Source organism: Mustela lutreola, chromosome 1, assembly GCF_030435805.1.
Source record: "Mustela lutreola isolate mMusLut2 chromosome 1, mMusLut2.pri, whole genome shotgun sequence".
Lineage (NCBI taxonomy): Eukaryota > Metazoa > Chordata > Mammalia > Carnivora > Mustelidae > Mustela > Mustela lutreola.
In genome coordinates this window covers 229,745,890-229,771,983 of record NC_081290.1, presented here as the reverse complement: position 1 = coordinate 229,771,983, position 26,094 = coordinate 229,745,890, and the positions used below count along the sequence as shown (strand labels likewise).

The window sequence follows — 26,094 nt, the reverse complement described above, 5'->3', positions numbered from 1 at the left end:
GCAGAGGCTTTAACCCACTGAGCCACCCAGGCGCCTTGTGAAGCATTATTTCTTGAGCTTGTTTGCCATCTGTGTATCTTGTTCGGTGAGGTGTCTGCTAAGGTCTTTGGCCCATTTTTCATTTGGGTTGTTTTTTCTTATTGTTGAGTTTTAAGAGTTCTTTGTGTATTTTGGGTAATAATCATTTGTCAGATGTTCCTTCTGCAAATATTTTTCCCAGTCTGTTGCTTGTTTTCTCATTCTCTTGACATTGTCCTATGCAGAGCGGAAGTGTTTAATTTTAACAAAGTCCAGTTTGTTAGTTATTCTTTTCATGGAGATTGTGTTTGGTGTTACATCTGAAAAGTAATTGCCGTACCCAAGGTCACCTAGATTTCTCCTGTGTTATTTTTAGTGAGTTTTATAGTTCTGCATTCTACATTTAGGTCTATAATCCCATTTTGAATTAATTTCTGTGAAGGATGTTAAGGTTTGTGTCTAGAGTCATTTGTTTGCATATGGATGTCCAGTTCTTCCAGCACTGTCTGTTGAAAAGACTGTCTTTGCTCTATGGTATTGCCTTTGCTCCTGTATCAAAGATAAGTTGAAAACACTTATATGGGTCTATTTCTGGGCTTTCTATTTTGTTTGATTGATTTTTTTTTTTTTTTTTTTTTTTTAAAGATTTTATTTATTTATCAGAGAGAGAGGGGGAGGAGAGAGCAAGCACAGGCAGACAGAATGGCAGGCAGAGGCAGAGGGAGAAGCAGGCTCCCTGCTGAGCAAGGAGCCCGATGTGGGACTCGATCCCAGGACGCTGGGATCATGACCTGAGCCGAAGGCAGCCGCTTAACCAACTGAGCCACCCAGGCATCCCCTGTTTGATTGATTTTTTTGTTTATTCTTTTGCCAGTACCGCACTGTCTTGATTACCATAGCTTTATAGTAAGTCTTGTCAGTACTCTAACTTTGCTCTCCTTCAGTATTATGTTCACTATCCTGGGTCTTTTGCCTCTCCCTATAAACTTTAGAATCAGTTTGTTTGATAACCACAAAGTAACTTGCAGGGATTTTGATTGGGATTGCATCAATCTGTAGATCAAGTTAGGAAGAATTGACATCTTGACAATATTGAGTCTTGTTATCCATGAATATGCAGTGTTGCATATTCTTTCTTGATATCTTTTATCAGACTTTTGTAGTTTTATATAGATCTTGTACATATTTTGTTTGATTCAAGCCTACTATTTCACTTTTTGAGGTTACTAATATAAATGATGTCATGTTTTTTTTTTTTTTTTAAAGATGTTATTTATTTATTTGACACAGAGAGAGAGATCACAAGTAGGCAGAAAGTCAGGCAGAGAGAGAGAGAGAGAGAAGCAGGGTCCCTGCTGAGCAGAGAACCTGATGCAGGGCTCGATCCCAGGACACTGAGATCATGACCTGAGCTGAAGGCAGCGGCTTAATCCACTGAGCCACCCAGGTGCCCCTGATGTCATGTTTTTAAATTAAAATTCTACTTGTTCGTTTCTGGTAGAGAGGAAAGTGAGTGGCTTTTGTATGTTAACCTGTATCCTGCAGCCTTGCTATTATTGCTTATTAGTTCCTGGAGATTTTTGTCCATTTTCTCAGATTTTCTCTATAGATAATCATGTCATCTGTGACAAAAACATGTTTTCTCTATAGATAATCATGTCATCTGTGACAAAAACAAAATCATGTCATCTGTGACAAAACATCTGTATACATTTTATACCTTTTCTTGTCTTTTTTTTTTTTTAAAGATTTTATTTATTTATTTGACAGGCAGAGATCACAAGTAGGCAGAGAGGCAGGCAGAGAGAGAGGGGGAAGCAGGCTCCTTGCTGAGCAGAGAGCCTGACTTGGGGCTCCATTCCAGAACCCTGGGATCATGACCTGAGCCAAAGGCAGAGGCCTTAACCTACTGAGCCACCCACGTGCCCCATACCTTTTCTTGTCTTATTGCGTTGGCTAGGACTTGTTTTTTGGAAGAATTTCAAGCTTATTGAAAAATTGTAAAAGTAAAACTTACACAGGAATACCTCACCTTTATACTCTTTACCCAAATTTGTCTACTGTTAAAATAATACTGTGTGCTTTATCATTTGTAAGTTCTCTTTTTCTGTGTCTGTATAGGTATAGATCAATATTTTTTGATATATGTGAATCATTTGAAGTTATTGTGACCTTTTACCCTTCAATACTGCATATGTATTTCTTAAATAGGTATATTCTCTTTGATATGCATAGTATAGTTATCAACTTCAGTAAACTTAACACTGGTATACTTTTATTCAATCTGTGGTTTATATTGCACTTTTGTCAGTTGGTCCCATAATGTTCTTTATAGAAATTTTCCTCCTCCAGTTCATGATCCAGTCTAGGATCAGGTAGTGCATTTTTTTTTTTTAAAGATTTTATTTATTTATTTCACAGAGAGAGATCACAAGTAGGCAGAGAGGCAGGCAGAGAGAGAGGAAGGGAAGCAGGCTCCCTGCTGAGCAGAGAGCCCAACGTGGGACTCGATCCCAGGACCCCGAGATCATGACCTGAGCCGAAGGCAGCGGCTTAACCCGCTGAGCCACCCAGGCGCCCCCAGGTAGTGCATTTAATTGTCTTACCTCTTAAGAGATTTCCACAGCTTTTCTTTGTCTTTTTTTTTTTTTTTAATGTCAGTGTCATAATACAGATCACTTCTTCCCTTTTTAAAATAGAACTTACCTCATTTTCTGTTTATCTGATATTTCCTCATGATCAGATTCAGATTATGCGTTCTCACTGGGAATATTTCATGTGTGATAATGTGTCTTTCATAATGTATCACTTCTGGGGGTATGTGGTGTCCATTTGTCCCTCACTGGTGCTGTTAAGTTTGGTCACATGGTCAAGATATTATCTGATTTCTCAGCTTTAGAAGTCTGTGCATGTGCCCATGTGCGTGACTAGTGAGTAGTTTGTAGGGAGACACTTAGAGAACATGCATATATCCTGCTGCCTCCCACCCTGCAGATTTACCATCCATTGAGGGTTTTTACCTGAGCTAGTCTTGGCTGTGATGTGACAAAACAAAGATTTCTCAGCTCTTAACACTCCCTCCACATTTACCAGTCTGACTTTGACATTGTACTATAAGCAAGAAAGGGAGGATAGTCTATTTTTTTTTTTTTTAATTCATTAATTTTTTTATTCAAGGATCATTGACAAAAGAAGAGAGCACGGTAGTGGAAAGAGTGGTGAGAAGACTGCTGACAAAATTTCTAAATAAGGGAAGATTGAGGTCTGAGTGGTGAGGCATGCTATTCATGCATTTTCCATTCCGTTCTTCTATTAGCAGACATTTATTGAATATCTGTGTGCTTGCCCATTAGCCACTTGGGATAAGCAGACATAGTTTGGTCCTTAAGGAGCTTATCGTCATTGAAGCTACAGAAGGGCAAAGAATTGTGATAAAATATTTATTAAGAGTTTTGTTTAAAATATAGCTTTAAATGTTACCATATACTTAAGGGTACTATCTCACATGGCTCAGTGAAGTTGCTAATATTGTCTGTGATTCACTCATTGGTTCATCCATCAAACACTTATTGAGGACCTACTTTGTGCCAGGTTTGTGCTAAGTGCTGTAGGTGGAAAAAGGATTAAAACTTGGTTTCTGTGGGGCGCCTGGGTGGCTCAGTGGGGTAAGCCGCTGTCTTTGGCTCAGGTCATGATCTCAGGGTCCTGGGATCGAGTCCCGCATCGGGCTCTCTGCTCGGCAGGCAGCCTGCTTCCCTCTCTCTCTCTCTCTCTGCCTGCCTCTCCATCTACTTGTGATTTCTCTCTGTCAAATAAATAAATAAATAAAATCTTAAAAAAAAAAAAAACTTGGTTTCTGTATTTAGAGATCACCCCTCTTTTTGTGGGGGGCATTGACAATAAAGCGTAATTGCAGCAAATGCTATAGGATGGTGGCATTGTACACAGGTAGTGGTAGCCCAGAGCAGAGAAATGATCATCTTCGTTTGGGGTCATGGATGGGACAAGAAAGGATATATCAAAAGTGTAGATTCTAGAGCTGGGTCATAGTGATTTAATGTTTGCCTGCTTAATTGTAGGTATTCATTTTAGTCTAATTGTAATTACCGTTTACTGCCAAATTTTCCTCAAGACAGGATTCATGATTTCTTGTCACATACCATTATAGAGATACCCCATTACAGTAATTCATGAACAGGTTTCCCACTTTTACTTTATCTTTTAGCCTACTGCTTTGTTTGTAGTATCTATTCTCCTTAAAACTGTTCTTATAGTATTTTTAGCTACAATAGTTAGAGCCATCTCTCCCATTTAACAGGGAAGAAAACCAAGGCCCAGAAAAGAACCTGAAGAGCTAGAGTTCACACCTACCTATTCTGGTTCTAAATTCAGAGCTTTTCCTACTATCTCACTCACTTGTTGAACTTAAAATGCAGTTTTCCAGTTTCATCTTTGTACAAACCTGTAGAGCTCCAGTTCAGAGGACAGATTTTTGAAGCTCTAGAGGTAAATGCAGCACAAAAGAATGAGGAAACTTTAGGGTGATTGATAATAATAGTCCGTACCTACACAAACCTATATAGCTATGGTTCAGAGGATAGCTTTTGAAGCTCTACAAAAGAATGAGGAAACTTTAGGGTGATTGATAATAATAGTAATATTATTGAACTGTCACATGTGCCAGAGCTGTGTGTAAGGACTTCGGAGTTACTCCATTTACTCCTTATTAAGTTCTGTGAGATACAAACTGTCATTAGCTGCATTTTATGGATGAGGAGTGAGAAGCTTAGAGAGCTTAAATACATTTCCTAGTGACACGGCAGCGAGGTGCTCAGGCCCAGGTCTGCCAAATTCATTCTATAACACAAAGACGGTGTTTGGGATCATGGGAACCAGTAGCTCACAATTTGATTTTGAATTGAAGCACACTCTGTTTGTTTTTTTCAGGTTGATTTAATTGAACCCAGTTTGTACATGGGAGACTCTAGAATTGTTTACCCTCATGCTGTATAGGCTGTCGTGTAAGAGTTATTCTTCATGTTGTGGGTGTCTTACTCAACTGTCTTCTGTTGCTTTTGTGGCTGAACATCTGTAAAAGTCTTCCCATATTATTTGCTCTTTAAAAAGTCAAAACTTCCTTTAAAAAAAAAAGATTTATTTATTTATTTTAGAGAGGGAGAGAGTGTGTGAGCCAGTGGGGGCAGGTGGGGACAGGGAGAGGGAGGAGGAGGGAGGGGTAGAGGGAGACAATCTCAAACAGATTCCCTACTCAGCATGGAGGCCACCTCTGGGCTTGATCTCAGGACACTGAGATCATGACCTGAGCCGAAACCAAGAGTCAGACGCTTAACTGAATGAGCCACCCAGGCACCCCAGTTTGTCAAAACTTCTTGGTGCAGAAATGCAAATAGGGCAGAGACCAGAGCTTTTAGTTTTCTTGAATTTATGTAGGAAAGGTATTCAACGGTATTTATTTATTTATTTTAAAAAGATTTTATTTATTTTTTTGACAATCACAAGTAGGCAGAGAAGCAAGCAGAGAGAGTGAGAGAGGAGGAAGCAGGCTCCCTGCCGAGCAGAGAGCCCGATGCGGGACTCGATCCAGGACCCTGAGATCATGACCTGAGCTGAAGGCAGAGGCTTACCCCACTGAGCCACCCAGGCACCCCTATTTATTTACTTTTAAAAATTTACTTATTTATTTATTTGAGAGAGCAGGAACAGTGGGGAGGGATAGGGATCTGGGAGAAACAGACACCCCTCTAAGCAGGGAGCCTGATGTTGCACTCAGTCCCAGGACCCTGGGATCATGACCTGAGTGGGACGCAGATGCTTAACTAACTGAGCCTCCCAGGCATCCCTTCAAAGGTATTTAGACTTCTTTCTTTCTCTCTTTCTTTATTTGACAAAGAGAGAGAAAGAGAGAGAGAGCACAAGTAGGTAGAATGGCAGGGAGAGGGAGAGGGAGAAGCAGGCTCCCTGCTAAGGAAGGAACCCGATGTGAGGCTTGATCCCAGGATCCTGGGATCATGACCTGAGCCGAAGGCAGCTGCTTAACCAGCTGAGCCACCCAGGCACCCCTAGACTTCTTTTTTAATGTGTGTAGTTCGTGGAACATTGTGGATACTCAAGAAATGTTGAAATACTTGGGATTGTTAGAGTACAGTGTATAGGAGAGAATTAAGAAGATATGAGAATATCTATGAATGTTGAGAGTGTATTGGGACAGATTGGGATAGAAGATGGTAATAGTAAGTAGATTCAGAGCCTTTGGATTTATTTAGTAAAGCGCGGTTGTGGTGGAAGGGCCTTCTTAGATGAAGGTAACCTGGGTCAGTTCTAGGGCAAAGAGGAGGTGGGAAAGAAATAGTGGGAGTGACAACAGGAAGTTTCTGGGTTAGGATTACCAAATTAGAGTGTGCTAGTTTTGCTAGGTTTCAAACAGATTCTGCCTGGAATCAGTTATGCTAATATCCAGTGCTTTTTAATGGCTTGCATCTTTTTTTTTTTTGGAATTAAATAGAACATACTATTTGTAAAAGAGTTCTTGTTTCCAGGAGAGGAACTTGATACATGCATACGAGGAGGAAGCTGGGTTTTCATAGTATGCATAGCAGTAGTTTTAGGGCAATGAATGAAGGATGTGGAAAAGAAGGAACATATGCCAGAGATATTGTGAAGAAAGAATGAACTGATGGGCTGGTGGCTGATCGGAAGTGGGGGTTGGGACATGGGATATCTGCAAGGCAAAGATGTCTCTTGGGTTTTGAAACAAGGTATCTGGGAAGCAAATACATGAGGTACATGCATACATATACACATAATCCAAGAGGCTAGGCCTGGGTCCAGATCTTGATGTTGGTACTTATTGACAGTGCGAACATGGCCAGTTCCCTTTACTTATGGCCCCAATTTTATTATCTGAGAAGTGAATAAGATAGAGTAGTACTTACTAAAATTAAAATGTGCATAAAACTTACCCAGAGATCCTGTTAAAATATAGATTCTGATTGCATAGATCTGTAGTGGAACCTGAGATTTTGTGTCTCCAATAAGTTCCCAGGTAATCCTGAGTAGCAAAGGCTTAGGTGACCTTGAGGATGTTTTCCAGTTTTCCAGTTTTGTAATTTTATTTATTGAATGTTTGTCCTTTGGAGATCGGTTATATTTGAGACCATGTCACCTCTGTTTAGATAAATGAATTCTAAGTCTGTCTCTTCAAATTAGAAATGCCTGAACCAATTCATCACCTTACACTGATAACCACATCCTTTTTTCAACATCCCTATTTCTGTTAATACTTTATATTTATAAAGTACTTCATGGTTTTTCCAGAGAGCTTTTATATCCATTATTTCATTTGGTCCTTAAAATAACTCACAGAAGTAGGCATACAGGAAATATCTCCATTTTATGGGAGGGGAAACAAGCTCAGAAAGTAAGTGATTTGCCCACTAGTGAGTTGTACTACCCTAGAGTTCAGAATTATTGACTCCAGTTTGAACTCTTAACCACTATGTCACACTGCTTCTGGTAATGACTATCACAGATACCTGTGCTTAAAGGTTAGTTGCCATCTCTGTTTTTTAAAAAATGTAAATTTTAGGAGCACCTGGGTGACTCAGTTAGTTAAGTATTTACCTTCGGCTCAGGTCATAATCCCAGGGTTCTGGGATTGAGCCTCACATGGGGCTCCCTGCTCAGCTGGGAGCCTGCTTCTCTCTGTCTCCCTCTACAGCTCCCCCTGGTTGTGTTCTCTCTCTTTGTCTGTCAAATAAGCAAATAACAAAAAAATAAAGTTTATTTTATTTTGTTTTAAGATTTATTTATTTGAGAGAGAGAGAGAGAGAATGTAAGCAAAGGGGGGGCAGAGAGAGAGGAGAGAGAGAATCTCAAGCAGACTCCCCACTGAGTATGAAATCTGATGTGGGGCTTGATCCCATGACTATGAGATCATGACCTGAGCTGAAACCACGAGTTAGACACTCAACTGACCGAGCTACCTAGCCCCTGGTTTTATTTAAAAAAAATAAACAATATATTCATGTGGATCACAATTCAAAGGTATATAAGAGTGAATTTATACCCATTTCCCTTTCCCTATGACAACCATTTCCCTTTCCCTGGGACAAATACCCATTTCCCTTTCCCTGGGACAACGACGTTATCGGTTATATTATATGCTTCTCCAATAATGACATAATTATGTTCTTTTTTTCTCTATGAAACACAGATGCTAACATGATAAACACATTGACTGCATAAACTTTTGTGGGTTTTTGGGTTTTTTTTGAGAGAGCGAGTGAGTGAGAGTGAGTAAGCCATAGTAAGTAGGGGAAGGGGGAGAGGGGAAGAGAATCTTAAGCAGGCTCCACATCCAGCGTAGAGTCAGATGTGGGGCATTTTTTACAACCCTGAGATTATGACCTGAGCTTAAATTGATTTAGACACTTTACCTGAGCCACCCAGGTGTCCCAAACTTCTGTGTTTTTTTTTTTTCCATTAATAGTATTTCTTACAGATTGTTCCATATCAGTGCTCAGACAGTTGCCATATAATTTATTCTTTTTTTTTTTAAAGATTTTATTTATTTATTTGTCAGAGCGTGAGCGAGCACGAGCACAGGCAGACAGAGTGGAAGGCAGAGTCAGAGGGAGAAGCAGGCTCCCTGCGGAGCAAGGAGCCCGATGTGGGACTCGATCCCAGGACGCTGGGATCATGACCTGAGCCGAAGGCAGCTGCTTAACCAACTGAGCCACCCAGGCGTCCCCATATAATTTATTCTTAATAGCCACTTAGTATCCACTGTAGGATATATTGTGATTTAGCTAGTCCCTTATTGATGGACATTTAATGTATTTCTAGTTTTTTGCTAATATAAACAATAGTGCATTACATATATTATGATGTATATCTCTATAAAAATACATAATTTTTTCACAAATGCAGAAGTGGAATTACTGGTTCAGATAATATGTGCATTTGTAATTTTGGTAGTTACTGCCAGATGGCCATCATCTGAGGTTTTTCCATTTGTACTCTTTTAAGCTAAGTCCTCTTTTGCCACTGACTTGCCTCTGAATATGTTAGCAGACTTTTTGGTCTGTGCCAATTTTAGTGTAGCTTTAATTTACATTTCTCTTATGAGTGAGGTTGAGAATCTTTTCATGTTTAAGTGCTATTTGTATTTCCTTTTCTGTGAATTATCTATTAATATTCTTTGCCATTTTTTTCTGTCGGGTTTTTGGATTTTTTCTTACTGATTTTTAGGAACTCTTTATATTTTAGTGAAATTGCTTATGTGAGTTGAAAAGTTTTGGTTAGGTTGTTTTTCCTTTGACTCTGCGTATCACAGTTTTTGCCATGCATAATTTAAAAATGTTTTATGTAGTAAAATTTATAGATTTTTTTTTTCTTTTTATGGCTTCTGAGTTTTTCACCATTCTTAGACCTTTGAGGTTATAAAATAACTTTCCGTGGTTTCTTTTGGTACTTTATGCATTAATTATTTACATTTAAATATTTTTAAGCCATTTAGAATTTGATACAAGGTTTAGGGTATATTTCCTAAACATACACATACACACACACACACCCACACACCTTTCCCTTTCTTTTTTCCTTTCTTTATTTCATTCTTTTTTATTTTATTTTTTTTTAAATTTTATTATTTATTTATTTGACAGACAGAGATTACAAGTAGGCAGAGAGGAAGTCAAGAGAGAGGAGGAAGCAGGCTCCCTGCTGAGCAGAGAGCCCGATGTGGGGCTCGATCCCAGGACCCTGGGATCATGTCCTGAGCCGAAAGCAGAGGCTTTAACCCACTGAGCCACCCAGGTGCCCCTCATTCTTTTTTATTTTTATTTTTGTGGCTATTCTATTGCCCTAGCACCTTTACTGATTAGTTCATATTTCCCCAAGAGCCTTTTGACTCCCTTGTTTCTTTTGTCAATCTTCATTTCATCCTCAATTGTATCCATTATCTAATCTCCTCATTAAGCCCATTTTTGCTTAGGCTCCTATATTGTCTTATCCTTTCTTTCTGTTCCTGTTAATATTACTTTAAAACCTTTTTATTATGGAAATTTGAAATATGTGTAGTGCAATGTATATTGTGTATATCAGTGTATATTGAAATGCATATATATGAAGAGGTATATAATGAACTCCCAGGTACCTGTTATGTAATATAACTTCAGTAACTGCCATGTGATGACATATCTTGTTTAACCGATGCCTACCTAATCCTCTCTCCCTTACCCCAGTTATTTTGAAGCAAATTATGGCCATAATATTACTCTTTTAAAAAAAATTATTTTTCAGAAAGAGAGAGAGGGAGGGCACAAGCAGGGGGAACAGGAGGCAGAAGCAAGCTCCCCACTGAGCAAGGAGCCTGCCTTGGGACTTGATCCCAGGACTCTGTTATCGACCTGACCTGAAGGCAGATGCTTAACCAACTGAGTTACCCAGGCATTCCCCCAGGATATTACTCTTAACACTTGGACCACTGAGAGCTGTCTCCTGTCTTCCAATTTTTATCTTCCAGGTCCTTGTTTGTAATTCTGTGTCTTTCTTCCTTGGTCTTATATTTCTAGAATAATAGTTTTCTAATAAATGCTCATTGACAGTATACTGCTAGATTGTTTGACCTCAAATTGGCCTTTTGTGTGCACAAACTCTAGCTCTTTAGTGAGGTTACATACTCTGAAATTAGGGAATGCCATGTTTGTATCCCTAGAGTTCCTAGCATGGTGTGTGGAAGAAATACCAGCAAGATAAAATAGAAGGAAGAAGGAACAAGAGGGGGAGGATGAGAGATATAGGTGGAGAAAAAATGCTAGACCTGTCACTGCAAAGACTTGTTTCTTAGAGCAACACTACCCAGAGGAAACATGGAGGGAGAAGGGCAAGTTTGGACCTTCCACCAAGATTGGGGGTAGATAGGTTTAGAGACAAAAACCCAGAGCCTAAGTGTATAAGAAATGTAGAAGGTTCAGAGAGATATATTTGGCCTTTTCCTGTGGGGAAGTCTGTATTACAATTGTAGTGTTTTCTAAACGACTGACTTAAATTCTGGGACTGAGTGAGATTGGAATGAATGTCAAGATAAAGGTTTTAGTTCCAAGGTTGTATGATTTGCATCAGAGAGCTGTCAGTTAGGGATGGGAGCTATAATGTATTTTATGAAAGATTAGAATCAGTTTTTTTTATTTGTTTGTTTAAATCTCTAACATTAGGCTGTTGGTACTATTTGCCTATAACCAATAGCACCAAGCACTGGTTAAAATAAAGCATTTTGGGTTCTTTTAAAAACTTTTTCCGGGGAGTCTTTCAGGTGAGATCAAAAGATTAGAAAAAATAGGTGATTGAGTGCTATAAGATAGAAGGAGCTTTTGTATTTTTTAAAAAGACTGATCTAATTTATCATGCTTAAATTCTCAACTCAGTAATTCAACATTTTTACCTTCTGTGGGAATGTGGAAAACTAATCTCTCAGGTTTGCTTTTGTTTTCCCTTAGAAAAGTATATCAAAATAGTGGTAATCTGAGGTTACTGGAAACAACCTGGGCCTTATTCCTCCATGCCGTTTAGCCTAGTCCCAGGGAGAAAATAAATGCCTGACCTGAAAAAAAAAAAATGAGTTGAAGATTGGAAAGGGGGCAGGTGCCCAGAACAAGTTTGACTACATTTCTAAACCAAGTGCTATTTAAAAAAATTATCTCATAATATCTGTGATTTTCTACATTAGAACTTAGCAAACTGGCCAACAGTTTCTGGCATTTGTAACTAAGGAGACTAAGAAAAGTTATTATGGTTAAAGGATTGTAAACAAATAAATAAGAATATGAAGAGAATGGATATGTACTGAAAAACTTAAAATAATTTATTCTCTGCCTCTTTACAGAATGAGTTGGATTTTTTTCTTACTGATTTTTAGGAACTCTTTAGTACAAATGTAGTAATATTTGTTTAAGTAAACATTTAAAATTTTAGGTTCTCTTGTGTTCCATACTAGTGCTTCTTAAAAAATGGGTACATAGTTTTTGATTGTATGCTGTACTACAATTTAAGAGTGGTTATTAAATTTTTGCTTTTATAGCCAATGTCAGAATAAGCATATTTGCACACATTTTCGTGACTTGTGGAATTGGTCAAATATTACATGCAATTTTAAATTTAATAATTATTGCTAAATTGCTGTCCCTCCAAATTGAACCAGTTTGTATTTCTTCTTGCATTATTTTCCTTACTTATATCATCTGTGACAAAAACTAAATAGTTTGACCATTTAATCAGATAGGATTCTTCATTTTCTATTGCCGAGTAAGAAAAAAAATTAGTGGCATAAAACAACATCATCATTTATTTTGCTTATGATTGTGCAGTTTTGTTTGGCTGTGGTAGGAATGACTTTTTTCTGCCTTATTTGGTGTCATTTCTGTGGCTTCAAGGCTGGGGGCTGATACGGTCACTTATATATCTAGCTATAGCTGGGATCTCACTTGATGAGAGATCAAGTGGAGAGCAACTACAAAGTCCTTTTCATGTAGCTTCTTGGTGTCTTCCCATTCGTGTGATTGGGTTCTAAGAAAGAGCATCGTAAGACAACTAGATAATTTTATGATTTAGCCTTGGAAGTCATGTAGTCTAATTCTACCATTGTCACAGTCCTACCTACATTAAGGGAGAAGGAACATAGACCCCATTTGTTACTGAGGGGTTGGCAGTGCTACATTGTAAGAGAGCCCCGGGGGTGAGAGCGCGGGGGTGTGATGTTTGATACAGACCTTGTTTGGAAACTAGTCTTCTGTGAGGTGGAATGGTTGTTTTGATGTATATATCTTTAATTAGGGGCGTGATTATACATCTTCTCATATGTTTATTGACCATTTCTGTTGCTTTTTCTTTTCCATTTCTTTTTCTTCTCATATGGTTTATAGACTATTTCCATTTCTTTTTATATCCTTTGCCTCCTTTTCTATCAGGTTATAGAGTATTGATTATATTATTGATTTATAATAGCTCTTGTAGATTAAGCAAATTAGACTCAAAATTTGTTTTGGAAGATGCCTCTCTATGGTCTTAGAAGTCATAAAAGGTGTATGTGGGACGGTTATTTAGTTTGGCAGTGGTGGGGATTTGTGGAGTGATTATATTTAAGAAACACAGTATTTGTGTTTTTGAAGCAAGGGTTACGGTTAGGGAAGGAAGGGTGAATGGGAGGCATATTCTCCTCCTGTTAGCTATTAGCCTCCCTGAATCACTCTCTACAGCAGTGACGAGGAATAAGATCAAAGACACGTTAGTTCTCTTTGGTTGTTATTATACCTTGGAAGTCAGAGCATTTTAGATACCTGCAAGGGAATGGTAAAACTCAGGAGGAATATAGAACCCCAATGACGTATATCACTACTGAAAATTGTTTTGGATTTCTTTTTGTTCTGGGGTGTGATTTGACTGTTTTTAAAGCTGTGCTGTCACCCATATTGAGATTCAACAAAAATGAATTAACCAACCAGAAATGATCATTTTCTAAAACATGGGGATGTTGAACAAAATGAAACATTTCTTTGTATCCTGCCACTAAATGTTACTCTTCATCTACTAACCTGTTATGGGATAAATCCTAAATAAATAGTCACAATATAAATCTCCCTAGTTGTAATCTTTGACAGTTTTATGGGAACTTGGCTGGTAGTTGTCATTCCAATTCTCATTTTAGGTATGTTTGACCCAGAGACACTTAAATTCTTGGCAGGACCTGAATCTCATATCTTTTTGCTCTGCTTTCTTCCTTGTTGGTTTCATTTTTTGGTTTCACTCTGATGAAGGATAGCTGCCAACATCTCCAGTTCTGTATCCTTCCAGATTCAGGGCCAGTGTGGGGGGGAAAAAAACCTTAATAATTTAATATAATTTCTGAGTCTTTCAGTGGTCTTAATTAAGTTATATGTTAAGGTCAGGGGGATGGAATGTGCTGATTGACCTGATCTCAGTCATGCCATGAACATCCTTGGGGTTGGAGGTAGAGTTAATTCTAAAGGAAGCATAGAGAGATTGATAGTAGGAGAGGGTGACTGTACAAGGGAGTTTTTCTGTTTGTTTTGTTTTAGTCAAATACGTGCTGGGCAGGACAAAATAAACACAAAATACAAAAAAAAAACCCCAAAACTTTAGACTACTTTTTTTTTTTTTTAAGGTTTTATTTATTTCAGAGAGAGAGAGAGAGAGCACAAGTGGGGAAGACAGGCCAAGGGAAAGGTAGAAGCAGACTTCCCGCTGAGCAGGAAGCCCAATGTGGGACTCAGTCACCGGACCCGGAGATCATGACCTGAGCCGAAAGCAGACACTTAACCAGCTGAGCCACCCAGGCACCTCTAGACTACTGTTACGGTTTGTAGCAGTTGGCTAACAACAGTAGTAGTATTAAAAAGTTCTTTAGAGGCATCAGTTTCAGTCATTACCAATGAGTAATTATTATTATTTTTTTTTACTAAAGCAAATGCTTCAGATCTACAACGCATACCACTTAAGTCTTGTTTTAGAATTTATGTTTGAAAGATTTGTAAAAATGTTAGGAATTTAGGGTCATACAGGTCTTTTGCTCACCACCAACACTTCAGGTAGCAGAGTTGTGCTCTCATTATATCTATCAATCTTCCAAATCGAAGCTGAATAGGAGTTTTAATTTTATATGTTAGTGAATGTTTTTATTCCCTACATAGAACATTTTAGAGATAGTGTTTCAAAGATTTTAAGCCTCGTTAATTCCAATTTAAAAGTTAAAATCTGTTCAGCTTTAGTTTTGGGGGTGGATGTTATTAGAGTACAACTTTGCTGCCTAAACCTATTGCTAAAGAACGATGCACAAAGAGTATTTCATAACCATAAAGGCATAGAACATTTGAGAAAGTGTAAGGAGATTGCTGCTTAAGAAAACTGCATAGGATGTTATCTTAAAGAATAATTCCAAAGTTTGTGGAAATTTTAATTGCTCAGAGTATTCATACTTTCCTGAGGTACGTGAGCCACTTTAGATCATAAGACAGATTTGATTTCAGCTGTCTTTTGGTGGGCCATTTGAAGAGGTAAGTCTTTTTTTTTTTTTTTTTTTTTAAGATTTTGTCAGAGAAGGAGAGCACACTAACAGGGGGAGTGGCAGCTGAAGATAGATGTTTAACTGACTGAGCCACCAGGTGTCCCATACCACGAGATTCTTGACTGGGCTAATTCACAGGAGATTTATTCATTCAGTCAAAAAACATTTATTGTGTGTCTGCCATTTACTAGGTACTCAGCTCGATGCTGGAAATACAAGTATAAATAATAAAAAACTAAAAATCTCTGGGGTGCCTGGGTAGCTTAGTTTAAGTGTCTGCCTTTGGCTCAGGTCATGGTATCAGGCTCCTTGCTCAGCAGGTAGTCTGCTTCTCCCTCTGCCTGCTGCTTCCCCTGCTTGTGCATGCCTGCGCTCTTTGACAAATAAATAAATAAAATCTTTAAAAATATGTAAAATAAAATCTCTTACTCACAGAATTTATGTTCTTGTTGGGGAAGATAGACAAATATCTGGAACTAACCCTTTTTCCATGTTAGGTAAAATCACATACTGTTTCTCAAGTATAGATCTTCTGGGGGACCTGAAAACAAGAGAGGATCCTTTAGGTCACTCTGGTTTCTTCAGTAATTCTTGGATCATGGGATAATAATTTGGGTGAAGGTAGTTGATATTTCCTAAAACTGGTGATAATTTTGGTATTGCTCTTATATTTTGGACTAGGTTGAGTTGGTTTAAACTTTTCCTTACTTATTTAACTTTACTTTTTGAGTATGTAAGACATTTATATGGTACAGAAGTCAAAACTGTATAAGCAAGTAGCAGGAAAGTCTTATTTTTATCTGTATTTCCTCTAGCTTGTTCTTACCCCCATAGGTAATCATTTTTTATGAGTTTCTGACTTAACCTTCCAGTGTTTCTTTTTAATCGCATTAAATCTTACGGGAAGGAGAGGAAGAGAAGAAGTGGGAGTCTAAAGGAAGGAGATGGAAAAAAAAAAACCCAAAAAACCCCCCAAAACCCAAACTTTACTATACTATTTTTTGGGGCGCCTGGGTGGCTCAGTCTGTTAAGCAGCTGCCTTCGGCTCGGGTCATGATCCCAGGGTCCTGGGATTGAGCCCTGAATCGGGCTCCCTGCTCAGCGGGGAGTCTGCTTCTCCCACTCCCTCTGCGTGCTGCTCTGCCTACTTGTACTCTCTATCTCTCTGTCAAATAAATAAATAAAATCTTAAAAAAAATTAAAAGGAAGGAAATGAATGGGGGGAATGAAGAAGAGTTTTATTAATAAAATTGGGCTTGTGAAATGCTTTATTGGCACTCTTTTTGTGCTTACACAACTCCTAACTCTGAAAGAGACAACAACTAAAAAAAAAAAAATAAACTTTATTTGGAATAATTTTAAATTTACAGAAAAGTTTTAAAAATGTTCAGAGAATTTCCTTCATTCAGTTTCCCCTAATATCATCGTCTTACATTACCATTTTTCATGTGTCAAAACTAAAAAGTAACATTGACACATTATTATTAAACTCCATTTTATTACAGTTTAGCATTTTTAAAAATAAAAAGTAGCTGTGTGATAAAATTGGAATGAATATTATTAAAGAGGAAGCCAAGACAAAAAGCACAAGAAGCTTCATGTGTACCTTTACTGCCTTTCATCAAGATTACATCTATAATTTACCTAAAAAGAGTTGATTTCCTTTGTCCCTTCTAGCTGCTGGGAGCATCTTGTATTTTATTTAATCATGGTGTAATGAGAATACTTACCATAATGCTTTTGAAATAAATAAAATAGGGGAAAAGGCAAAAAGTTGTACAACCCAAAGTCAGTGCTTTAAGTGTAGTTGGTTAATTTGTGGAGGAGGTTTTTGTTTTTTGTTTGTGTTTTTTTTGTTTGTTTTCTGTAGATCTTCTCATAAAATGCCTGGATGTGGTCAGTGTTGTTTTACTCACGTTAGTGGAAGGAGCATGGAAGCAATCAATAATGACATATTGGTAACCCCCCCAGGTAAATGTTTGTAGACTCCACTGCTGATTTTAGAATTAATTGTATAGCTTGGAGTCTGAAGGTGTCTTCGAGCCAGTTGTGCTAACTTCCTAGATAGTGGAAAGAAAGATCTCTTCAGTAATATCTATGCATCTGTGTAAATTACATCTCTGGCCAGGCCTTGTACATTGCTTCGTAAGGCAGTCTGTTTCATTATTATTGTATTTGTCATAATATTATTCTCTTGTGTTAAAGGATAGATCATTGCTCATGCTGCCCTCTGTGGCAATAGGGGAGTGTAAAGACCAGCCTGTATCAATTGTGTGTGTGTGTGTGTGTGCGCACGTGCGTGTACAGGAGATAGAAGTGTATGGTACACATCCATATATAGGTGTAACCCCTTGCTTTCCTTCTTTCTTTCTTTCCTTCCTTCTTTTGAGATATATTGCCTGTTTATTATTTATTATTTTCTATTGGGTTACAGAGGAATGTTGGGATAAAGAGATGCATAATGATAATGAGTAAAACCTCATGTCATGGGGTTGTTATGCGGATTAAATAACATCGTATGTTTGAAGTGTTCAGTACAGAGCATGGCACATGGTAAGCATTTAAGAAGTGCTGACAGTGTAGTGATGGTAATAGTCTTTGTTACCAAGTCATTTCCTCCATTAATAGGGACAATAACTAATCAACTAATAAGACTAGTTTAAATGAGGTAAGTGCTATCGGAGAGATAGAAGCAAAGTTCTTACTTGTTCAAATAAAGGAGCAGCTAACCTCAGAAACAAAGGAAGGAGAAGTCTTCTCTCCTAAACTTTGAAGTAAGTTAAGCTAGCATTAGCAAAAGCCTGGGGCTAGGAGCATGCACGGTCTTTTTCATGGAATCTTAAGCATTTGTGTATGACTGAGGGTTGGATATGTAGAAGGTCTAGTGAGAAGTAAACATAGGATGTGGAGAGGTCAGATTGTACAGGGCTTTGAAAGCAATAGGGCAAGTTTGTACTTTATTCTAGAGGCTTTGAGTAATATTTTTAGGTCTTTGAACAGAAGACCAGGATTGTAATTTACAGCAAAATAGATGTGGTTAGGGGCGCCTGGGTGGCTCAGTGGGTTAAGCCGCTGCCTTTGGCTCAGGTCATGATCTCAGGGTCCTGGGATCGAGTCCCGCATCGGGCTCTCTGCTCGGCAGGGAGCCTGCTTCCCCCCCCGCCCCTCTCTGCCTGCCTCTCCATCTACTTGTGATTTCTCTCTGTCAAATCAATAAATAAAATCTTTAAAAAAAAATAGATGTGGTTAGTTTTCCTGTTAATTTAAAATCTTGATTGAGAGGGCTAATGAAGAATATACAGGAGGAAGAGATAGTGACTGTAATCCAAGGTATGAAATGGAAACCATTGGCAGATTGTGTAAAAATGAGTCTTTTAGAATAAGCCCTAAGAACTTTTTATTTTTTGAAGGTTTTATTTATTTATTTGAGAGAGAGAGAATGAGCAAGCATGAGCAGGGGGAGGGGCAGAGGGAAAGGAAGAGAGAAATGGGCTCCCTGCTCAGTGGAGGGCTCATGGAGAGCCCATGCAGGGCTCCATCCTAGGACCCTGAGATCATGACTTGAGCTGAAGGCAGGCGCTTAATCCACTGAGCCAGAGGAACTTTTTGTAAATATATTTGGGCCTTTTCATACTTAAGAGTATTAAACAAATTTATTGGACAATTGGATTAGGTTGCTATGTGCATGGAAAGACAGAACTGTACTTTTCCAGCTGACTGCATATATAATTGAAGATGGACTTACCGCAATAGGTTGGGCTGTCTTTCAGCATAAAGGGAGAGCTTTAAGCGTATTTTATTTTAATTTTTTATTTTATTTTTTTTAAAGATTTTATTTATTTATTCGACAGAGAGAGATCACAAGTAGGCAGAGAGGCAGGCAGAGAGAGAGAGGAGGAAGCAGGCTCCCCACCAAGGAGAGAGCCCGATGTGGGGCTCGATCCCAGAACCCTGGGATCATGACCTGAGCGGAAGGCAGAGGCTTTAACCCTCTGAGCCACCCAGGCGCCCCAACTTTAAGCGTATTTTAAAACTGAGCACTCGATTTCTATTTTTTAGTACAGAAATAATTATCTGACACAGGGAACTAGCCTTTGGGAATGAATCTGATGTTCCCAGACTTGAGCATTGCCAACATTTTCTCTTTTTGATATGCTTTTATTTGTCTGTTTGTTACCTTGTATTTTTGTTGATTTCTACTGTTGATTATTTAGTGTTTGCCTTTTCAGCAATTGGGACTCCAAATGATTGGTGCATCTTAGTTGGAGAAATTGTTGGGAAGGAGAGACTGATCAGGAAAGAGAGATTGTTTGACTGCTGGTCAGGTGAAAGTTTAATTTAAGCTCACTACAGTTGGGTTACTGACTGGCTGGCTGAAGTGCCCAGTGAGTTATGTTTTGGCTTGGCATCTTTTCCTGGTTGTATAGATGATGTGGCTTCTAGAATGCACTAGCAACAGGGGGTGTATGTATGTAATAACTGCTTGTCTGTAGGTATGAGATGGATTTGCATGTCTACTAGTATTCTTCTGAAGGGAAGAAAGCAAATTACTACTTAGTTTGTATTCCAGGAAATACTAATGCTATTGTACAGTTACACAGTACTTATGTAAATAACATTTATGCTCTTTGACAGTACTTTGTATTTGTTGTCATTTCATACTCACAACAAACTTGTAAATGAGATTGGGCAGGTATAATTCCTACTTGACAGAGGGAATGCTGAGGCATAAATAAGAGACTGGGTTAAGGTTACTGGCTCAACATATCAATAACTGGGGCAACTTACTAGGTTTTATTTTCAGACTGTAACTTTCAGAACATTTTATAGGAGGAAAAGCTGAATGTGCCCCTCTTTTTTGTTGTTGGTTTTAGCGACGTCTCAGACACCTTCGGAACATTGCTGCCCGGAACATTGTTAATAGAAATGGCCATCAGCTCCTTGATACCTACTTCACACTTCACTTGTGTAATACTGAAAAGATATATAAAGGTAAGGGAATCTGTGGACTTTCCCACAGATTGTTACATCTCCTTTTTATTCTTTTGTAACACAAGTGAGTATCGGTGACTCTCGATTTGCTATTATTGCTTATTGGAAAGCTAAACTGTCAATGCTATCCGAAAATATTTCATGAGCAGTTGTTACATATATCATATATAAAAGAAACATGGCTTTTGGATAGTTCTTAATTGCTAAATTTATCATTTATTTATGAATGTTGCCTATGAATGTTTTTGTTCCAGTAGGTATCATGAAAGTAGGTATATGAGTCCAGTATATGTACTAATTTTATTTTCTTCAAAACATAATTTTAAAAAATATTGTGGTAAAATTGAAACCAGTTTATATTTTCTCATATTTGTAATTCCTTGTGTATTTGTGGGGTCATTTTTAGAAGGATGGCTTGGTTTCCTTGACTTCATCTGCACATATTGTACTGTGGACTGCTGTGTAAGTGGCAATTCTGAGAGTAGAACAAGTAAATATTTGATTCAAAATCACAAGCGTCTTTTGAATACATATTGGATGAAAGGCGCTTGGATATAATCAGTTGACCTGTGTTGGGTGGTACAAGGGAACAAGCATGGTATATGGGAGGAATACTGAATTAGGATTGAAAATAGAGAGTAGGTCTAGCTATGTGACGCTGGACAATGATCATGGCTTTTTGAAACCTCACTTTGCCCATTTGTAAAGTGGAGATAATGATGCCTTATGAAGTTTTCAAGGAACAACTGAGATAAAGTTGTAACACTGGGTAAAATGTGATTGAAGATATATTTATATAAACAAAAAGTGGTGTTATTTTAGAGTTACTAAGGGCTTATTTGAATTTTGTACTATGATAAAGATGAAAAATTCGAATGACATTTTACCTTTCTGGTTTTAATAACTTTTTTTTTTTTTTTTTTTTTAAAGATTTTCTTTATTTGAGAGAGGGAAAGAGAGCATGAATGGAGGGAGGGGAAAAAGGGATAAGCAGATGCGTGGGGAGCCCAACAACATGGGGCTTGATCCCAGGACTCTGACTGAGATCATGACCTGAGCTGAAGGCAGACACTTAACCAACTCAGCCACCCAGGTACCCCTGGTTTTAATTACTTTTAAAGACCATTATTAGGGGCGCCTGGGTGGCTCAGTGGGTTGAGCCACTGCCTTCGGCTCAGGTCATTATCTCAGTGTCCTGGGATCGAGTCCCGCATTGGGCTCTCTGCTCAGCAGGGAGCCTGCTTCTTCCTCTCTCTCTCTGCCTGCCTCTCTGCCTACTTGTGATCTCTCTCTGTCAAATAAATAAATAAAATCTTTAAAAAAAAATAAAGACCATTATTAAAGCAGTAGTCATTTAATACCTTTTTTGTTTTTTTAATTTCAATACCAGTATATGCCCATTAAAAGATTCAATCAGGAATTACATAGGGTAGAACCACCACCATAATGTAAATAGCAATAAAATAATTTTTAAGGATGAAAAAAAAGGACTCTAAATTCTGCATTTTCATATAATTTTATTCTTATTTTTCATTGTAACCATTGCATATTCTTTTTTTTTTTTAAAAGATTTTTTTTTTATTTATCTGACAGAGATCACAAGTAGGCAGAGAGGCAGGCAGAGAGAGAGGAGGAAGCAGGCTACCTGCAGAGCAGAAAGCCTGATGTGGGGCTCGATCCCAGGACCCTGGGATCATGACCCGAGCGGAAGGCAGAGGCTTAACCCACTGAGCCACCCAGGTGCCCCGTACCATTGCATATTCTTAAAACACCATTAAAGCTGAATGATTAATGCTAGCTACTGTAACAAATACTGCAGATCTAAGTGGCATAACATAATAAATTTCTTATACTAAGTCCAGTGCAGGTGTTCTTAACAGGCATTGTCTTGGCAGTTGTCCTCTAAGCTGTGACTCAGGTATCCCAGCTTCTTCTATTTTGGAATGCTGCTATCATCAATACATGACTTTTGGCATGGCAAGAGAGAAGGATTATTTGAGGGAGTTTTTTTTTCATTTCTTTCTTTCTTTCTTTCTTTTTTTTTTTTAATGGAAATGGCCTACATAAATTTTATAACATTTCATTGGCCATAAATCAGTAGTGTCATCGTTTTTAGATGGAAAGGAGACCGGGATTTGTTGTCTTCCTATGTGTCCAGAAGGAAAATGAAACAGTTTGGTCATTGTCTTCGGGTATAAGCATTTTTGCAGATCTTAATACATTTGGTCTTCTGCTCACTATAATGGGTTTTATCATTAGCAATATATGACAGTGCCAGAGTGTTTTCTTTTTTAAGATTAATTAAAAAATTTTTTTTAAATTTTTAAGTAATCTCTACACTGAGAGTGGGGCTTGAACCCTGAGATCAAGCATCACATGCTCTATTGACTGAGCCATCCAGAGTTAAAAAAAATTTTTTTTTAAAGATTTATCTCTCTTGGGGTGGGGGAGAGGGATAGAGTGTCAGAGAAAGGGAGAGAAGCAGACTCCCCGTTGAGTGCAGAGCCCCATGGGGGGCTTATCCCCTGATCCCGAGACCATGATCTAAGCTGAAACTAAGAGTTGGATGCTTAACCAACTGAGTCACCCAGGCACCCCGAGTATTTTAAGTTATTGATCGTTTTCTATATAATCAGTCCTTGATTATTTTCATAAAACTTTTGTGTTCTTGCTCCAGCAATATTTTTGATAATAAAAATTAACATAGTACTTACCTGCACATTTTAGGTATTTGTTAACAGTCAAAGTAGTTAATAAGAAGAGCGTGGTCAGGGGCTGGTTGATGACCATCTTATTTAAAGTTGTCTAAGAGATGTGGTGGCAAAGTGACTTTTTTGGTTTATTCTTTGTCTTCTTCTAGCTCATACTACACCTTGAGTTTAGAAGTTATCATAGACTACTTCTTAAAGTTGCCACCATGAAATGATCATTCATGCAGTGAGGGGGTAGCTGATACTCCACAAGGGAGTACAGTCTCTGCTAGTGGTGGTGAGTCTGTTGCTAACTGGCAAGCCCCTTGACTAGGACATTTAGTCCCTCTTGTGAGCTTTGGTGAATTTACCTCTAAAATGAGAGAAATGATGATTTCGGAGGCTTCCTCCTACTCCAAAATGTCATGGCTGAATGGAATCTATTTATCATTTTCTTTTGGGCCTGCATGTTGGTTTTTATAACTTTTAACTACCGTAGGAGGAGCCAGGAAGTTGTTTCATTAATAAGCCTAGTTAATCCACCTTATCTTGTTGGACCTGTGATGATAAACACAAATATTCTCTTCATGATCTTTATGCAGCCCTTGGTGTAGGATGACCATGGTAGAGGGCCAGTTGGCTCTTCTTACAAACTCACCCATACCATACCACCTGTTTAGTGGCATCATTTCTCAGTTTCTTTTATTTATTTGAGAGAGAGAGAATATGAGTGGTGGGAAGTGGGAAAGGCAGAGAGAGAGAGAAGCAGACTCTGCTGAGCAGGGAGCCCAATACAGGGCTTGATCTCAGGACTGGAGATCATGACCTGAGCCGAACGAAGGCAGATGCTTAATTGACTGAGTCACCTAGACATCCCCATTTCTTAGTTTCAAAAGAAGTTTTTGTTTGTTTGTTTGTTTTTTTAAATTGGAAGAATATTTGAAATACTGATCTCTAAGTTATTCTTTTATTTTGACTGAATTTGCAGCAGATCCTAAGAAGTTATGTGTGAGATTTTTTGACTTTTGGCATCTTTCAGTGCTCTTAGGATACTGCCTTCTTGTTAGGTAGTTCAGATCAAAGTTAACACAGCCCCAGAGAACAAAGCCTTGTGTTAATGGATGAAGAACTAGGGTTCTAATTGTGGTTTCCTCTTAAACTTGAAATTTTTATAAAATCATGTTTGTTCTTCAGTCATAGTTTTTTTTTTTCCACCCATGAAATGTGAGTGCCCAGAATGCCAGCCAGTTATTTTGGATACATTAGAAGATGAACTCTGTATAATCCAGAAAATTGTGGGTTAGTTTTGTTCACTGCGCTTGGAACAATGCTTGGCACATATTAAGCCCTCATATTTTTTTCCATTTAATTTTTTTTTTTTTTAAAGATTTTATTTATTTGACAGAGATCACAAGTAGGCAGAGAGACAGGCAGAGAGAGAGGGAAGCAGGCTCCCTGCTCAGCAGAGAGCCCGACGCAGGGCTCGATCCCAGGACCCTGGGATCATGACCTGAGCTGAAGGCAGAGGCTTTAACCCACTGAGCCACCCAGGCGCCCCTCCATTTAATTTTTTTGAACAGCTAATGCAGTCGTGCTTCAAAGTATATATAAAGGTTTCAAATCTTTTCACCTGTCCCATCTCCGTAGTTTTTTTACCCACCCTAATAACCACTGTTTCTACATTTTTTCTCTTTGCTGAATTCTTTATGCAAATACAAATAAAAATAGTACAAACTATATATATTTCTGTGCCTTGCATTTTTCACCTAAAATGTCTTAGATTTGTCTATAGAGAGCTTCTCTGATTTTTCAGCGCTTCCCTAATTTATTTTTCTGCACAGTTCTGCAATAAGTAGGTGTCCCGTGATTTATTTAATTGGCTTCTCTTGGTAGGCATTTAAGTTGTCCTAGTCTTGCTCTGCACACAGGACTGCTTTGAATAACTTCATAAGTACGTTATTTTGTATGAGTGCTAGTATAGCTGTGGGGTAAATTTCCAGGAGGTGGAAATAGCAAAGGATGCGTACTTCTAGTTTTCATAGATATTGCAAAAATTTTTTTTATTTGCATTCCCACTTATTAGGTATGAGTGCCTTTTCTCCCATGGGCTCACCAACAGACTGTGCAATCAAACTTTTGAATTTTTGCCAATCTGATAGGTGAAAAATAGTTTTATAGTATAGTTTAAGTTTGTATTTCTTCTTTTATGAGTGAGGTTGAGGTACTAAAAAAGCATTTGTTAAATGAATGGAATGCTGCATAACAGCCAAAACATGCTGTGCAATGTCTGATTGCTTTGTTTTTCTAGGTCTGACTTAGCCTGGATAGAGAGGCATTTGTATCTAATGGGCCCTTTCATGTAGAAATAGGTCTTGAGTGGTATCTTTTTAAAAATTTACTTGTCAAATAATTTTGCTTAAAGTGAATTAATAAAAATTACTAGAACTGTGTTAATAAAAATTATAGTTCACAAAGTTCACAAAGTGTTTTTATTTTATTTTTTTATTTTTATTTATTTATTTATTTATTTTTTAAAGATTTATTTATTTATTTGACAGACAGAGATCACAAGTAGGCAGAGAGGCAGACAGAGAGAGAGGAGGAAGCAGGCTCCCTGCCGAGCAGAGAGCCCGATGCGGGGCTCGATCCCAGGACCCCGGGATCATGACCTGAGCCGAAAGCAGAGGCTTTAACCCACTGAGCCACCCAGGCGCCCCACAAAGTGTTTTTAATTCACTATTTTATTTGAGCCTCACAATAACACTGTTATTTTCCATTTGTCATTATCCTTTGAAAGGTAAGCTATGTGACCCAAAAGGTTAACTGACTTGTTCAGAGTGAATATCATATGGGGACTGGAATTATTTTTTGACTCTAAATTCTCCCACATTCACTATTAAATTCTCCTATGTTCACTGTTAAATCACTATTGTATCATGCTGCTAATTTTATTGACAATATTTTAGATGTAACAGAATGGTAGACAGTGTACGCCCATTTAGCATGTTAGAAATTACCTCAGACTCCCATGATTTCTTCTGGGCTTTTTTGTGGACCTCTTTCCATTTAAATTATCAGGTCTATTTTGAAGGTCTCATGGAGAAAGCAGATTGTTTAGTTTCATTTACACATACATTCAGTCAGCAAAATTTTGGAAGAAATAATAATACTAGTCATCTTCTTAGAGTTGCAGATACATATTTTGGGAACTGTTTAATTTAGACACTTTGCAGATTAAACTGAGGAATTCTTTCTTTCTAAAGAAAAGAAAAATATCTTTTTTTCCATTGATTT

The 26,094-nt window shown here is 38.0% G+C and overlaps 1 protein-coding gene across 4 annotated transcripts in view; it reads left to right on the top strand.

Annotated features, from left to right (window-relative positions):
* The window catches only part of UVRAG (UV radiation resistance associated), a 309,934-nt gene that overhangs the window by 14,700 nt on the left and 269,140 nt on the right, over window positions 1-26,094 (top strand). For all 4 annotated transcript variants that reach the window (XM_059188600.1, XM_059188612.1, XM_059188622.1 and 1 more), the window contains exon 2: window positions 19,993-20,110. In XM_059188600.1, the coding sequence (XP_059044583.1) occupies window positions 19,993-20,110 (118 nt within the window). The remainder of the gene's footprint in view (window positions 1-19,992; window positions 20,111-26,094) is intronic.